Source organism: Oncorhynchus keta, chromosome 11, assembly GCF_023373465.1.
Source record: "Oncorhynchus keta strain PuntledgeMale-10-30-2019 chromosome 11, Oket_V2, whole genome shotgun sequence".
NCBI lineage: Eukaryota > Metazoa > Chordata > Actinopteri > Salmoniformes > Salmonidae > Oncorhynchus > Oncorhynchus keta.
Window position 1 is genome coordinate 37,412,664 of NC_068431.1, and position 17,746 is coordinate 37,430,409.

At 43.4% G+C, this 17,746-nt stretch overlaps 1 protein-coding gene, 1 non-coding gene and 1 pseudogene across 2 annotated transcripts; all 3 read right to left on the reverse strand.

The window, feature by feature from the left end:
* Positions 1-686: 686 nt before the first annotated feature.
* Positions 687-8,115, reverse strand: LOC118390178 (ribonucleoside-diphosphate reductase large subunit-like). Its single transcript, XM_035780471.2, has 18 exons — positions 7,949-8,115; positions 7,234-7,322; positions 6,940-7,117; positions 6,548-6,708; positions 6,414-6,453; positions 6,061-6,223; positions 5,754-5,895; positions 5,446-5,529; positions 5,065-5,226; positions 4,803-4,882; positions 4,509-4,710; positions 3,038-3,187; positions 2,695-2,916; positions 2,470-2,546; positions 2,200-2,335; positions 1,962-2,057; positions 1,636-1,824; positions 687-1,355 (listed from the first exon to the last, which is right to left on the reverse strand). Exons 1-18 carry the CDS (start codon positions 7,965-7,967, stop codon positions 1,167-1,169), a joined length of 2,379 nt encoding a protein of 792 aa, XP_035636364.1. The 5' UTR covers positions 7,968-8,115; the 3' UTR covers positions 687-1,166.
* Positions 1,427-1,544, reverse strand: LOC118390813 (uncharacterized; annotated as a pseudogene).
* Positions 5,321-5,399, reverse strand: LOC118390807 (small nucleolar RNA SNORD83). The gene has a single exon (XR_004827008.1). It is a non-coding gene; the product is annotated as a small nucleolar RNA SNORD83 (small nucleolar RNA).
* Positions 8,116-17,746: the final 9,631 nt, after the last annotated feature.

Consider the following 17,746-nt stretch of genomic DNA (forward strand, 5'->3'; position numbering starts at 1 on the left):
ACTTCAGTGGAATGCTCACCTACAGTTCATCCAAGATGAGCATTGGAGAAGTGTGCTCTCCATGGATGAATCCCAGTTTAACTGTACTGGGCAGATGAGTGTGGGCGAGCGGTTTGCTGAGGTTAACGTTGTCCCATGGTTGGTTTATGGTATGGGCAGGCATAAGCTACATACAAATTTTATTGATGGCAATTTGAATGCACAGCGATACCGTGACAAGATCCTGAGGCACTTCGTCATGCCCTTGATCCCCCATATCGCAAGGATCTGTACAAAAATTCCTGGAAGCTGAAAATGTCCTAGCTCTTCTATGGCCTTCATACTCAGACAGATCACCCATTGAACATGTTTGGAATGCTCTGGATGAACAAGTACGAGTGTTCCAGTTCTCGCCAATATCCAGCAACTTCATGCAGCCATTGAAGAGTGGGACAACATTCCACAGAACACAATCAACAGCCTGATCAACTCTATACGAAGATGTCACGCAGCATGAGGCAAATGGTGGTCACACCAGATACTGACTGGTTTTCTGATCCACGCCTTTTTTTGTTGAAGGTACAGTATCTGTGATGAACAGATGCATATCTATATTCCCAGTTGTGTTAAATCCATAAATTAGGGCCCAAGAAATGTATTTCAATTGACTGATTCCTTATATGAACATTAACTCAGTAAACTTCAAATTGTTGCATGTTGCGTTTATATTTTTGTTCAGCATACAAAGCTATTTTATTTTCCCCACAGGTCAAATACAAAATACTTAGAATATACACACATTTTGTTTAAGTTCATTCAGCAAGTTATGAGATCCTTAGATATACATATTAACAATGGAGTAGACAAAGTTGGAAACGCAATCCTATACAAAACAAATCCACACAGACAGTGTAACTGTGAAAGATAAATAGAAAAGTTTACAGTTAATAATCTGGTATTATCAGACAGCGCACACCTTGTACAGCACTATAGTTAGGCTACATTAGCATTCCCACAACAAACACAAGAGCCTGTTCTATTAAGAGTCTGATCTGACATCAGGGCAGATTACTGTATAATGTTACCTGACCTAAAGGCAATGACAGTGGGGTTCAAAGATCCTGAGGACTTCAGTGGTCCACTGCTATGGTTCATTAACTAAAGAGCGGGGAGGAGTGGGGTGCCGTCTAAGAGCCACACATCAGGCAGTCGTCGCGGTTCTCCAGGGAACACACCATAGCGGCTCTGTTGAGCTCCTTGATCGCCTCCAAGTTCTTAGCCGACTGAGACTCCTTCAGCTTCTCCTTGTTCAGGGTGAACTGGATGGGGTTGGCTGCAGGCTTGGTCCTCAGGTAGTACATGCCCGTCTTCAGACCCTGAGGAGCAGAAAAGAGGTTAGTGGTTTATTTAATATTTAGCACTACTTTGATCCTCATACGTTGCCTCCCTAGCCAATCACGCCAAGTTCCCATTGTTCTGGGTCCTCGGCGTGGACCTGTCACTCTCCGCCCCTCATGACACACGCTCAACACTTTCAGTCGGACTACAATGCTTCAAGGGGCAGCATCAGCCAGCCATTTTAACACCAGAGTTAAGGGTGGCCCAGGGCTAAGAAAATGCAATCTTATAGAAACTTCAATAGGCAAGCTGACTCACCTGCTTCCAGCCGTAGAAGTGCATGCTGGTGAGCTTGCCGTAGTTAGGCTCAGCGATGTGGATGTTGAGGGACTGGCTCTGGTCTATGAAGGCCCCGCGGTCAGCAGCCATCTTCAGAATAGTCTTCTGGGAGATCTCCCACACAGTCTTATACAGCTCCTTCAGGTCATCTGGGATCTCAGCAATGCCCTAAAGACAAGTAACAATAGAACGACAACTACTAAAAAAGGATAGCACTTTTAAAATCTAACAAAAGGAGTTAGACATGACCTTCACAAAATACAGTCAAAGGGTATAATTGCACTCTGATTAGTCTGGGTTCTCACCTGGATGGATCCGTTCTGACCAATCAGCTGGTTCTTCATCTCCTCATTCCACAGCCCTCTCTCTGTTAGGTCCTTCAACAGATGGGGATTCACAATCTGCAAGGAGCACAAAGAACATTAGTCCTCACATACACACAACTCTAGCTTTTTACACTCCCAAACTCAAGAGCCTTCTAGTGTTTGAGTATGCTGTGTGTGCAGAAGTCTGTCTATGGAACCCACAGAGAGTGGTACTGACCTGGAACTCTCCAGAGAGGACTCTGCGGGTGTAGATGTTGCTGGTGTAGGGCTCGATAGACTCATTGTTGCCCAGGATCTGGGCTGTAGAGGCCGTGGGCATGGGGGCCAGCAGCAGACTGTTCCTCACACCGTGCCTGGAGAGACGGGGCAGAAGGGTGACTGATGTGATGAAAAAGGCGACAACATTTAAATCCACTTGGTTGGTCATGTATGTGTTGAGACTAGTTGTAGTTGGGTTGGAAAATGGAGGACAATGTTGAGAACTTACTTGGCAATCTTTTCCTTGAGAACTGTCCAGTCCCACAGGTCGGTTGGGGTTTTGTCCCACATGTTGTACTGAAGGATCTGGGGAAAATAACCATTTAAGCCTGAGACCCACACCAGAACATTCTCCTTAATCCAAAATTAACTATCGACAAGTTAGTTACCGTAAACAAAAACCCTACACAGGATATCTAACATCTCAGTTAGGTGTAAGGGTGGTGGTACTCACTCCTTTGCTGACAGGGGAGCCTGGGTAGGTCTGGTAGGCACCGAGCTCAGCAGCAAGCTCACAGCTGGACTCCAGGGCAGCGTAGTAGATGGTCTCAAAGATCTGAGTGTTGAGCTTCTGGGCCTCGGCACTCTCAAAGGGGAAACGCATCAGGATGAAAGCATCAGCAAGACCCTGCACACCGATACCAATGGGCCTGTGGCGCTTGTTGGAGTTCTCAGCCTGGTCAGAGAGGAGGCGAGGCATGGGGCAATCAGTTACTGGTCCACATGAAGATATAACCTGTAGAATCAGACTTGCTGATCATATTATTAGGATCACTAAGTTGAACGCTAGACATTACCTCGACCACAGGGTAGTAGTTGATCTCAATGATCTTGTTGAGGTTCCTGACGATGACCTTGGTGACATAGGCCAGCTTGCTGAAGTCAAATGTTTTCTCTGGGGTGACATACATGTTGAGGGCGATGGATGCCAGGTTACACACTGCCACCTGAGATTGGGAAATAGGAGCCAGATAGATTAGCGTCACACTTTGATGTGATCCAAGGACTGTCGTTGCTTCAACATGTACCTAACCATAAACACCCACGCCTTTCTTAAAATCAATACACAGAAGTATATATTTTTAAACCTGCATATCTTAGCTAAAAGAAATCCAGGTTAGCATGCAATATTAACCAGGTGAAATTGTGTCACTTCTCTTGCGTTCATTGCACGCAGAGTCAGGGTATATGCAACAGTTTGGGCAGCCTGGCTCATTGCGAACTAATTTGACAGAATTTTACGTAATTATGACATAACATTGCACAACCTTCAATGTAACAGGAATATTTAGACTGATGGATGCCACCCGTTAGATAAAATACGTAAACGGTTCCATATTTCACGGAAAGAATAAACATCTTGTTTGAGATGATAGGTAATTAATATGGTCAAATCCGGAAACTAAGGCTCGTATTTCTGTGTTATTATATTATAATTAAGTCTATGATTTGATAGAGCAGTCTGACTGAGCGATGGTAGGCACCAGCAGGCTCATAAGCATTCATTCAAACAGCACTTTCGTGCGTTTTGCCAGCAGTGCTGCTGTTTATGACTTCAACCCTATCAACTCCCGAGATTAGGCTGGTGTAACGATGTAATGTGAAATGGCTAGCTAGTTAGCGGGGTGAGCGCTAATAGCGTTTCAAACGTCACTCTCTCTGAGACTAGTTGTTCCCCTTGCTCTGCATGGGTAATGCTGCTTAGGAGCGAGGAGAGGTACGGAAGCTATACTGTTACACTGGCAATACTAAAGTGCTTATAAGAACATCCAAGGGTATATGAAATACAAGTGGTATAGAGAGAAATAGTCCTATAATTCCTATAATAACTACAACCTAAAACTCCTTACCTGGGAATATTGAAGACTCATGTTAAAAGGAACCACCAACTTTCATATGTTCTCATGTTCTGAGCAAGGAACTGAAACGTTAGCTTTCTTACATAGCACATATTGCACTTTTACTTTCTTCTCCAACACTGTTTTTGCATTATTTAAACCGAATTGAACATGTTTCATTATTTGAGGCTAAATTGATTTGATTGATGTATTATATTAAGTTAAAATAAGTGTTCATTCAGTATTGTTGTAATTGTAATTACACAAATAAAATAAAAATAGGCCGATTAATCGGTATCGGCGTTGAAAAATCATAATCGGTCAACCTCTAGTATGGCCATGGTCAAAAGTAGTGCACCAAATATGGAATAGGGTGCAATTTCAGACAGCTTCAGTAGTTCAAACAGTTTAGGTAATCGATTGCCCTCACCTCATCATGGCTGGTGTACTCTACAATTTCGGTACAAAGGTTACTGGACTTAATGGTGCCCAGGTTCTGCTGATTGCTCTTCCTGTTGCAGGCGTCCTTGTAAAGCATATAGGGGGTGCCCGTCTCAGTCTGGGACTCAATAATGGCATGCCACACCTGCTGGGCCTTCACCACCCGCTTGACCCGACCCTCCTGCTCATACCTGACGACAGACAGAGACAGGCCCAGTGAGACATTGCACAGGGAGTAGACTGGTATGGAGCAGTTATACCAGGTCAGGAGCACCGGTCTTACATGGTATAGAGCTTCTCAAACTCCTCCCCCCAGCACTCGTCCAGTCCAGGGCAGTCACTGGGGCACATCAGGGACCAGTCCTGTGGGTATGATACACCATTGAGTACTGATATCTTTCAAGATATTCATCTAAACAGAACCACTCCTTATTCCCTTCTTTAATTCAACCTTGAAGAGCGATGTACAAAATATACTAGAGCTCGAATTTCATGAAATTCCATATCTGGTTTGAATACTTCAGTTGATAAATGTTTCTGCATACCTGGTTGCTCTCCACTCTCTTCATGAAGAGGTCAGGGATCCACATGCCGTAGAACAGATCTCTGGCTCTCTGCTCTTCCTTCCCCGTGTTCTTCTTCAGATCCAAGAAGTCAAACACATCAAAGTGCCACGGCTCCAGGTACATGGCAAACGCACCAGGTCTCTGAGAAGGAGGGCAATGAGCGGGAGTTAAATGCCTGATGACGGTACAGTAAACACAGGCCACAGAGTCTGAAAGACCGTATACATGTTCTCAGAGCCATCAGACTTGGGTGATAGATAGTGGGTCATCTCTGCGCAGAGCGCTAATGCATATCTATGAAGTCATCCTGTGGCCAGAGTCAATAACAAAACCCATATTCAAATTAAATTTCATTCTCACCTTGTTGCCTCCCTGGTCCACATAGCGTGCTGTGTTGTTGTACACTCGGAGCATGGGAACCAGCCCATTGGAATTACCATTTGTCTTAAAAACAAAAACAAAGAAGCCTCAGTAACTGAGTGACTCGCCAAGCATCAATGAAACACGAGTCATTTTTTCTCATGTACAAACTTTCCCCACAATCTGTCAGAGCCATCAATCACACCAAGTACCCACTGTTCTGGGTCCTCGGTGTAGACATAGCCCCATCACTCTACACCCCTCCTGACACTTAGTCGGGCAGTCTTATTTATGAACGTGATCCTCACCCCAGCAATGTAGCTGCCCGTGGCTCTGATGCAGCTGACTGCCACTCCGATGCCCCCTGCTGATTTAGAGATTAGGGCACACTGCTTTAGGGTGTCGTAGATGCCCTCAATGCTGTCATCCTTCATGGCCAACAGGAAACAGCTGAAAAGTCAACAAGGACAACTAATTTAAAACCGATCAAGCGCTTTTCTGGTTTGCACTTAGAACTGTCAAAGATGTCAGTATTTTCTGCAATTCAGTAATCATAGCCTGAGGAATGGCTTCTAGTAGAATGGCAAAAGTAGATCCAAAATATGAAGTGCTTACCTGGACAGTTGTGGGCGGTTGGTGCCAGCGTTGAAGAGTGTGGGCGAAGCGTGGGTGAACCACTTCTCTGACAGCAGGTTGTAAGTCTCGATGACAGCGTCAATGTCAGTCTGATGAATCCCAACTGCCACCCTCATGAGCATGTGCTGGGGTCGCTCGGCAACTACACAGAAACAGAACAGGTCAGCATGAGGGATGGAGCTCATCTGAACCAAATTTTTAAAAAACAGCTCTGAAAATGTGCCTGTTTGGCCAGGTGCCACTGGTGAGGAGCCCTAATCCAGTGCAGCATAGATTCGTATCATGACAAGATGTCAATTCTTACAGGGACAGAAATTATGTAACCGACTCACCTTTCCCATTAATCTTCAGAAGGTACGACCGCTCAAGTGTCTATGTAGAAAAACACAAAAAAGTGTTTACTTTCCTACCATTGCAGAATTGACTTTTAAATGATGGTTTATAAACCGTGTACTGTAAAAATGACCTTGAATCCAAAGAAGTTGTAGGAGAAGTCCCGGTCGAAGATGATTGCAGAGTTGAGGCGATCCTTGTTTTCTAGGACAATGTCAAGTGTCTCCTTGGCAACCATGGGAGAGTGGCATCTGTTTAGTGGGTTGACATAGTTGTAGAGATCCTCCACCACATCTAAAACAGCATTGACAGAAAAAATTAAGCGATTTCCAGATACCTTAGTTTCACACCCAGGGTTTAGAAATTACTTTTAGGTACCAATTTCTTCAGTTAGCAGAAGTGCGATTGTCAGCTCACTGGCAAATTCGATATCCGTGCCACTGAATGAATGGACAGGCTGAATCTTGGCTACTTTGAGTGAGCCTGATAATGGAGAAATATGCATAACTTGCAAGAGAGACTTACCACTGAACACCTTCTTGGTCTCCTTGTGCAGGTTGGAGACGGCAATGCGGGCAGCCAGGATGGCATAGTCGGGGTGTTTCGTTGTGAGGGTGGCAGCAATCTCTGCAGCCAATGTGTCCAGCTCCACTGTAGTGACCCCACTGTACAGACCCTGGATTACCTTCATGGTGATCTGGGTCTAAACGTGGGACAACAGGCAGGGTAAAGGGTGCGTTAGAGGAACACAACACACAGAACATAAACACTAGAATTACCAAACAACGGAAATACAATGAACATAAAATATCGACTCACTGGATCTACAAAGTCAGAGTTGAGTCCATAGCACAGCTTCTGAATACGGGAAGTGATCTTGTCAAACATGACACGCTCTTCGCGCCCATCTGAAAATGATGTAATGACGGAAGTGTTAAGCAGAAAATCAACAATAAAATATATTGTGCGCGCCATGGAAAAGGAATTTACAAGTTAATGTCAGTAATTGCCACAAAGCTTAAAAACTAAGTTAATTTAGTTATGTAATTGATGGGATAGTCACGGATACTAGCAAACATCCTGTTGTGTAACCCAGAAAGCTGTATTGGGGGTAAAAAATATCATTTAAATACTAGAAAATGTTAACTAGCTATATGATTAATTGATGTGATAGTCACGGATACTTCCAATCAAATGCCCTAGATAGAAGCACCTAACTGGCTAGCCAAACTACAAAACGTTGACAAATTTGGCGCCAAGTTTGACAAAAGGAACATTGCTGCAAGACTGTCAATAACCTGTTTTGATCGTCCTTATTAAACGAGACGACAGCGGTCCTTCTCTAGCTAGCTAACGCATTCAATAACATTAGCTACCTAATTAGGCAAAGTCATGCAACGTGGTTAATGACAGTACAGTAGCCAACGATATAATAATACACGTTCAAAAGGTTGCTTGTGAGAAAAAAGGCAAGAGCCAGTCAAATTGCAAACTTAGCTAGCTTTTGCTATTATTCCTACTAGAAATGACCTACCTCGCTTTATCACATGCATGTTGACAAGGGTTGTTTTCTTTCCAGAGAAAGTGCGAAAAATAAGAATACTGATATATAGCTTAGAATGTACAGAGAGAGTCTCACGCTAACAGCCGTCGAAGACTTCAAGTGCAGAAGATAAACCGCGAATAACTACTTCTTCTTCTATGAAGTTTAACAGCGGTTGGCATCCAATTTGTTGCATTACCGCCATCTACTAGATTGGAGTACAACTTCCTTATACTTTGCTTGAAAAATAAAAATAAATACCCTACCATCTAACACGACACTCACTAATTTCAAAATGATATAAAATCAAATTAACACCACCCTACTCCACTAATTAAATGTATGTATTCCTACCTCATGCAATCATCCTGAAAGGATGGGACATTACCACTTAACACACCCTGTAACTCTTCTGATGTCAAATCTCACACACCCAAATACCTCAATTTTCTGTGACTTACGTTCCATCCCTGCTGTACAATTGATAACATTGCTATAAATGCTAAAAATCCAATCTTACTGAAACTTATATCACTTTTTGGCCTCTCCCTCTGTACTGGTACATCTCTACTACTCTCACCGCTCCTCCCCCTTAACCCATCTTCCTCAGCATATGACAACTTCTGCACTACTCTAAACTTGGAAACCTCAACCTGCCTCTCTCGCACGGGACATATCTGATCCCCAGCCACATGGGAACCCCTACAATTAACACATACCACTACTTTCCCCAATGCTACAAATTGCTTTGTCTCCTGCCCTTCTGCAGACTTCTCACACCTGTGAACCTCCCTCCTACACACTGCTGCCACATGCCCATAAGCTTGACACCTGTAACAACATAATGTATTCTGCACAAAAGCTCGTACAGGATAACTTATATATCCCAACATGACTTTCTCAGGTAAAGAATCCACATCAAAACTCAAAAGAACAGGCAACGACTCTTCTGTTTTACTACTCACGCCACCCTGTCTGCTTCGCACCAAACGATGATCATTACAAGCACTGGGAATCTTCCCCTTCAGTTTGTCAGCTTTTACATTTTCCGCTACCGCCACAATTCACATCTCTTGCCCCCATTCGCTTAATGCAAAGAGCCTGCTCCCTCTGACCAGCAGAAACACAAACAATTATCACAAGACCACTTCTGGTTACACTCACCGATTCCACAGCACCCAACTCTGTTTTCATCTACCCTGAAACCACAAATGGATCAGACTAAAGGCAAAGATCTACTTTTTCCAAAAACTTTACTCTTACTGTCACAGACTCATCTTTATCCTGACCCTTGTTGTAAGCCTTGGGCTCTGAGAACGTCACCACAGCTATCACCTACGATACACCGATATATAAACTCAGCAAAATAAGAAATGCCCTCTCAATGTCAACTGCGTTTATTTTCAGCAAACTTAACATGTGTAAATATTTGTATGAACATAACAAGATTCAACAACTGAGACACTTTTCTTTTTTATTATTTTTTATTTCACCTTTATTTAACCAGGTAGGCTAGTTGAGAACAAGTTCTCATTTACAACTGTGACCTGGCCAAGATAAAGCAAAGCAGTGCGACACAAACAACAACACAGAGTTACACATGGAATAAACAAGCGTACAGTCAATAACACAATAGGAAAAAAGAAAGTCTATATACAGTGTGTGCAAATGGCATGAGGAGGTAAGGCAATAAATAAGCCATAGTAGCAAAGTAATTACAATTTAGCAGATTAACACTGGAGTGATAGATGAGCAGATGATGATGTGTAAGTAGTGATACTGGTGTGCAAAAGATAAGAAAAGTAAATAAGCACAATATGGGTATGAGGTAGGTAGATTGGGTGGTCTATTTACAGATGGGATATGTACAGCTACAGTAAGCTGCTCAGATAGCTGATGTTTAAAGTTAGTGAGGGGAAATATAAGTCTCCAGCTTCAGCGATTTTTGCAATTCGTTCCAGTCATTGGCAGCAAAGAACTGGAAGGAAAAGCAGCCAAAGGAGGTGTTGGCTTTGGGGATCAAATCAAATCAAATGTATTTATATAGCCCTTCGTACATCAGCTGATATCTCAAAGTGCTGTACAGAAACCCAGCCTGAAACCCCAAACAGTAAGCAATGCAGGTGTAGAAGCACGGTGGCTAGGAAAAACTCCATAGAAAGGCCAAAACCTAGGAAGAAACCAAGAGAGGAACCAGGCTATGAGGGGTGGCCAATCCTCTTCTGGCTGTGCCGGGTGGAGATTATAACAGAACATGGCCAAGATGTTCAAATGTTCATAAATGACCAGCATGGTCAAATAATAATAATAACAGTAGTTGTCGAGGGTGCAGCAAGTCAGCACCTCAGGAGTAAATGTCAGTTGGCTTTTCATAGCCGATCATTAAGAGTATCTCTACCACTCCTGCTGTCTCTAGAGAGTTGAAAACAGCAGGTCTGGGACAGGTAGCACGTGCGGTGAACAGGTCAGGATTCCATTTCCATAGCCGCAGGCAGAACAGTTGAAACTGGAGTAGCAGCACGGCCAGGTGGACTGGGGACAGCAAGGAGTCATCACGCCAGGTAGTCCTGAGACATGGTCCTAGGGCTCAGGTCCTCCGAGAGAAAGAGAGAATTAGAGAGAGCATACTTAAATTCACACAGGACACCGGATAAGACAGGAGAAGTACTCCAGATATAACAAACTGACCCTAGCCCCCCGACACATAAACTACTGCAGCATAAATACTGGAGGCTGAGACAGGAGGGGTCAGGAGACACTGTGGCCCCATCCGATGATACCACCGGACAGGGCCAAACAGGAAGGATATAACCCCACCCACTTTGCCAAAGCACAGCCCACACACCACTAGAGGGATATCTTCAACCACCAACTTACCATCCTGAGACAAGGCCAAGTATAGCCCACAAAGATCTTCGCCACGGCACAACCCAAGGGGGGGCCAACCCAGACAGGAAGATCACGTCAGTGACTCAACCCTCTCAAGTGACGCACCCCTCCCAGGGACAGCATGAAAGAGGACCAGTAAGCCGGTGACTCAGCCCCTGTAATAGGGTTAGAGGCAGAGAATCCCAGTGGAGAGAGGGGAACTGGCCAGGCAGAGACAGCAAGGGTGGTTCATTGCTCCAGAGCCTTTCCGTTCACCTTCACACTCCGGGGCCAGACTACACTCAAGCATATGACCCACTGAAGAGATGAGTCTTCAGTAAAGACTTAAAGGTTGAGACCGAGTCTGCGTCTCTCACATGGGTAGGCAGACCATTCCATAAAAATGGAGCTCTATAGTAGAAAGCCCTGCCTCCAGCTGTTTGCTTAGAAATCCTAGGGACAATTAGGATGACCAGTGAGATATACCTGCTGGAGCGCGTGCTATGAGTGGGTGTTGTTATTGTGACCAGTGAGTTGAGATAAGGCGGAGCTTTACCTAGCATAGACTTATAGATGACCTTGATCCAGTTGGTCCGGCGACGAATATGTAGCGAGGGCCAGCCGACTAGAGCATACAGGTCGCAGTGGTGGGTGGTGTAAGGGGCTTTGGAGAAAAAACGGATGGCACTGTGATAGACTGCATCCAGTTTGCTGAGTAGAGTATTGGAAGCTATTTTGTAAATGACATCGCCAAAGTCAAAGATCGGTAGGATAGTCAGTTTAACGAGGATATGTTTGCCGACTTTGAAGGAGTGAAGATGGCTTTGTTTCGAAATAGGAAGCTCATTCTAGATTTAATTTTGGATTGGAGATGTGAGTCTGGAAGGAAAGTTTACAGTCTAGCCAGACACCTAGGTATTTGTAGTTGCCCACGTAGTCAGAACCGTCCAAAGTAGTGATGCTCGTCGGGCGGGCGGGTGCAGGCAGCGAACGGTTGAAAAGCATGCATTTGGTTTTACTAGCGTTTAAGAGCAGTCGGAGGCCACGGAAGGAGTGTTGTATGGCATTGAAACTCGTTTGGAGGTTAGTTAACACAGTGTCCAAAGAAGGGCACTGTGTTAAACTGAACAAATTCCACAGACTTGTGACTAACAGAAATTGAATAATGTGTGTCGTGGAAATTTCCTCTATTTACCAAATCATGAGCGCAAACCATACACAAGTCAGAGTTAGTTATCAAAGTCCATCTTTAATTATATGAGCTCTATCACAATCCTGTGACTCTCAGATTAATTCAGTGTCTATCAATGAATTCTCTGAGAGCCCCTTACACATTGCAATAGCATATTGACTTTCAACAGTTCAGTATCTCTAATGAAAAGTTGAGAGTCCCAACATAATGGCAAATGAGATCCTTTATAGCAAAGATACACAGGATAAGACAGCATCGGCATAATTCATTGTTCAGCTTTGTCTCCTTTCTCAACCTCAGAACCATAAACCAACCCTCCATATCAACAGGCATATATCAAATTGTCATTTAGATACAACCAATTCTAAATACAACCAATCCTGGACAAACTCACGGAGAGGAGAATGATTGCTATAGGTTAATTAAGATAGGGACAACATTAGAGGAAGCATAGAATGATTCCAGACACTGCTATCCTACTTTCCCCGCTGGCACACACACAGTGGAGCAAAAGATATGTTTACACATGATGACACTTTGACCTCTCCCCTCTCTGCGGCCCATGCAACTTAGTCTTGACATAGAACAGATACTGCAACCCTGCCACAGTATTATACAAAAATAACATTCTTGATGAGAAGTAACTTACAAACATATGATGAATATAAAACATCTTACCTATGTTACCAACAAATTCGGATTATTCCCTAACATGTGTCCCTGAACAAAGGGAGGGGCAAAAGTAACAGTCAGTATCTGGTGTGGCCACCAGCTGCATTAAGTACTGCAGTGCATCTCCTCCTCATGGACTGCACCAGATTTGCCAGTTCTTGCTGTGAGATGTTACCCCACTCTTCCACCAAGGCACCTGCAAGTTCCCGGACATTTCTGGGGGGAATGGCCCTAGCCCTCAACCAACAGGTCCCAGACGTGCTCAATGGGATAAAGATCCAGGCTCTTCGCTGGCCATGGTTGAACACTGACATTCCTGTCTTGCAGGAGATCACACACAGAACGAGTAGTATGGCTGGTGGCATTGTCATGCTGGAGGGTCATGTCAGGATGAGCCTGCAGGAAGGGTACCACATGAGGGAGGAGGATGTCTTCCCTGTAACGCACAGAGTTGAGATTGCCTGCAATGACAACAAGCTCAGTCCGATGATGCTGTGACACACCGGCCCAGACCATGACGGACCCTCCACCTCCAAATCGATCCCGCTCCAGAGTACAGGCCTTGGTGTAACGCTCATTCCTTTGACGATAAACGCGAATCCGACCATCACCCCTGGTGAGACAAAACTGTGACTCGTCGGTGAAGAGCACTTTTTGCCAGTCCTGTCTGGTCTAGCAACGGTGGGTTTATGCCCATAGGCGACGTTGTTGCCGGTGATGTCTGGTGAGGACCTGCCTTACAACAGTCATACAAGCCCTCAGTCCAGCCTCTCTCGGCCTACTGCGGACAGTCTGAGCACTGATGGAGGGATTGTGCTTTCCTGGTGTAACTTGGGCAGTTGTTGTTGCCCTCCTGTACCTGTCCCACAGGTGTGATGTTCGAATGTACCGATCCTGTGCAGGTGTTGTTGCAATATCCTCCCAGACCTGGACTAGTAACCAAAAGGTTGTAAGTTCATATCCCTGAGCTGACAAGGTACAAATCTATTGTTCTGCCCCTGAACAGGCAGTTAACCCACTGTTCCTAGGCCGTCATTGAAAATAAGAATTTGTTCTTAACTGACTTGCCTAGTTAAATAAAGGTAAAATTAAAATAAATTGGACATGTCAACATCATACTTTCAGAATCTTAGCTAGCAGTCATCATCATGAATCAAGCTGATAATCTACTGGCAAATCCTTTTTAATCCTTGTCATATGAAGAGAAGTAATGAAGAGAAAGAATAGATAAAACGTATCCGTTCTCATCGGCCATTGGACATAAACATTACACAGCAGGTTGGAAATCGCAAATTCAACTATAAGTAGTTTGGATGAAATCAGTGGCTAACTTCAAGCATTGCAATGCCATCACTGGCCTGCTATTCAGTGAGGTGGCTGTATGGTCCTAAATCTTGGATTAAAGGTCTCTTTTCCAAGCATAAAATGATAAACATTCAACATTGGCCATGCTGTCAATCCAGCATGATTTGGGCTTTGCTTAAAACAACTGTTTACATCGGAAAAACGAGCTCCGACCGGGAAAATACGTTTTCAACAGTCATCCAACTCTGAAGTATAAATCCAGAACTCAGGTCTCTTTCTAGAGCTACGACCTGAAGATCACTGACGTCATCATAATTCAACCTGGTTTATTTCAGAGTTCCCAATTGTCTTGAAAGCACCATAAATCTAGGCTTTGATGAAACTAGGCTTTGATGACAAAGTTTGATGACAAAATTTGCCCACGAAGGACTGCCGTGCCACCTTCCTGTTCAAGTGAGCACAGCACAACAAGGTGAGTCCAAAAATATCTTGTATGCTTCTGCATAAATTCTGTTATATGCCAGCGAGATATGTATAGTGTAGCTAAGAAAGTAATACTAAGTGTATGTTGTGTAGTTAGTTGTTAGTAGCCCATGTGCCTCACCTTAATTTTCCCCTCTTAATTTTGCTTACTGTTCTGACTTGGTGGTGCACATGTAGCCTATAACCTGTTTTAGAGAAATGTAATCAACAAATGTTATTTCATTGTCTGCTTATTTATCTGGCAGTTCTGAATGGCCCACTGTAAGAATGGCCCATGTTCTGAATTCTGTCGCTGTACATTTCAAAAGTGCTGAACAAATAGTCATATTGACTACATTCATCCTAGCTCGCTCATTAATGTCTTAATTGAAATTACAGATAGCCTCTTATCTGCTTGTTGTCCCCTCATACCATAATGTGTACATCTAAATTGTCAAGAGAAAGCACATTTGTTTAAGCAAGTCAGCCACATCAGCTATCATGGTTTTTCAAAAGGCAGTAAATTAGGCTGATTGAACTGTTTTTCTGACAGACAAGGCTCTGCTGATAGCCAGGTGTAGCAGTGGTAAGGTGTTGGGACAGCTGTTGGGACTCTGCTGTTGGGACAGCTTTATGCAGTCCCTAACAGTTTGTGGGAACCGTTTGTCATTGTTATAGTGCAATTGTTGTGTTGTGTAGTGGCTTTGCTGACATGCATCCCACATTTTCTTTTTTTTCCCCCACCAAGATTTACCTGCTAAAATCCCCACTGATTGTAAGAGATTCTTCTTCTTATTTAAACTTGGGAGGTGAATTGATGTTATGCAAGGTTGTAATGTTTTCTCAATTTTTGTTGTTGTTTTTATTTCCTGTTTTACAGCTTCGATGCTCTGGAGCCTGGTGTTGTTGTCACCAAAGAGCATTCGGACTCAGTCAGGACCAGGTTTCAGCTGCTGACATCCTTCCTCCCATAGATGGTCTGCCTGTCCAAGCACCACCTGGACTGGACACAGCTAAACAAACTTATATTTTTGAGAAGATCAGGGGGTTTTGCGACAAAAAAGCTATGGACATCACATGCCCTGCAACAAAGTCAAGGGCAGGACAAAAACAGGCTCTCTGAATATAGATTCCTTTGTTCATATGTGGTTCGCACGGACCAGTCATCAGCACTATCTGCAGTGCCTCTACTCAAATGACTCTCTCCTTACACACACGCCATATGTTGCTGGTATTATTTATTATTTTATCCTGCTGCTCAGCCACTTTACCCCTTATTGTATGCATATTACTACCTGATCTATCACCAGTATCACTGATATGGTTATTGATATTGTTCTTGTACATACTGTATATTATGTAATTATTTCTCTACTGGCATTGACACTTTGTTACTATGTCATCTAATATTTATAACATATTTTTGTCTGAACACTTTCAGTTTACCTGAAATTTGTCCTTACTGTAGGCTACTACTTTTACCACTTACAGTCTTAATCTTTACTACACTACTCACTGTTTAGCACATTACCTCACATGTGAATCTTTGTTGGGTGGGGCTGGCTTAAGAGGGTGTGAACAATGCTGAATGGGTGTAGACAAAGAAGAGCTCTCCAGTAGGTGTACCAAAACATTCAAGGGCCATTTTCTCAAAAGTGGGGTTTCAGGTTTATCAGGTTTCAAAGGATAATTACTTTCCCATTGTTCCTCAAATGCAGTGTATGTTACCATTTTGTAGCTCTGTGTCTCTGCTTTTATCCAATGTAAAAAAAAGAAAGTAAAATGTTGCTACATAAGACCGAATCAAGGTGGTCAGTCACATATAATAATATAACCATCATAAGCACATCCTCCACAGAGTAGGCGTGCTGATCTAGGATCTGTCCATTTTATATTATTCATTATGATCTAAAAGTCCAAACTGATGCAGGATCAGCACTCATAATCTGAGACGCTTTGTGGATACGGGCCCGGGGTTATTTGGACTACGTGAGCCCTATCTGGTCATGAACTCAGGCTCAAAAGTCATTCTTGGGCTTTTCTTCTTCCTCTCTGCTGGCTGTCCCCAACAGAGGTTACAGACTGGTAGCTGGCGGGTTTGGCTGCATAGTTCATAAAGGCTGCATCTCTGCCAATGTCGCTTACCTTGATGTGAAGTGACTGGGACTTTCCTGTAAAGGTTTCTGTAACAAGGGTTTTCCAGGTGGCACAATCTTTTTGATGATAGTGATGATATCAGAAAGCAAAGCATTGATTTTCACTGTCATGCAGACGCTATACACAACTTTACATTTCTGTGTCACCAGAGGATTTTAGCTCCACGGATACATTTTTGACTCTATTAGTGATTTAAATACTTGGATGGCTCACAACTTCCTACAGCTAAATCAAGACAAGACTGAGGTACTTATTGTTGGAGCCAAAGCACAGAGAGAGAATCTAGCCGCACATTTTAATTCACAGGCAACATAGATAAAACACCAGATAAAAAAACCTAGGTGCTATTTTAGATTCTGAACTCAATTTCGAATCACACATTAGGAATGTGACCAAAATGGCTTTTTACCACCTGAGGAACATTGCCAAGGCGAGGCCCTTTCTCTCTCAGGCTGATACAGAGAGACTCATCCATGTTTTTATTACAAGCAGGCTTGACTACTGTAATGCTCTCCTGTCTGGTCTACCCAAGAAAGCCAAAGGTCAACTGCAAAACATACAGAATGCTGCAGCACTGGTCCCTAGACCAGACGGAGAGCACACATTACACGGATTTTAAGGTTTCTGCACTAGCTGTCTGTGAGTTTGAGAATTAATTGTAAGATTTTTCTATTGGTTTTTAAATCAATCCATGATTGTGCACCCCAATACATGTCAGACGTGCTTTTAAGATATGTACCCAGTAGGTTCCAAAGGTCTTCTGGCACTGGCCTTTTAACCATCCCAAAGCCTAGGACCAAGAGGCATGGAGAGGCAACCTTTAGTTACTATGCCCCCAGCCTCTGGAATAGCCTGCCAGAGAACCTGAGGGGAGCCGAAACTGTGGACATAATCAAAAGTGATCTTAAAACATCTATTTTTGGCTTTGTTTTCCTTAGGGTGCTTTTTAGTTGTTCAATTTGTCATTATTTTGTTTTTTATGTTATGTTTGTTTTGTAGTAAATATTTTAGCTTTCATTTTCATTATTTTTTTGTTTTTTTTCCCCCCTGTAAAGCACATTGCGTTGCATTCAGTGTCTGAAATGTGCTGTATAAATGAAGCTTGATTTGATTTAAAGTTATGGCCATGGCCC

Coding starts and splice junctions, on each gene's coding strand:
- LOC118390178 (XM_035780471.2), bottom strand. Junction 3,188..4,508: donor AGTACACCAGCCATGATGAG/GTGAGGGCAATC, acceptor TCCCAATCTCAG/GTGGCAGTGTGTAACCTGGC. Junction 1,825..1,961: donor GTCAGAACGGATCCATCCAG/GTGAGAACCCAG, acceptor ACTTGTCTTTAG/GGCATTGCTGAGATCCCAGA.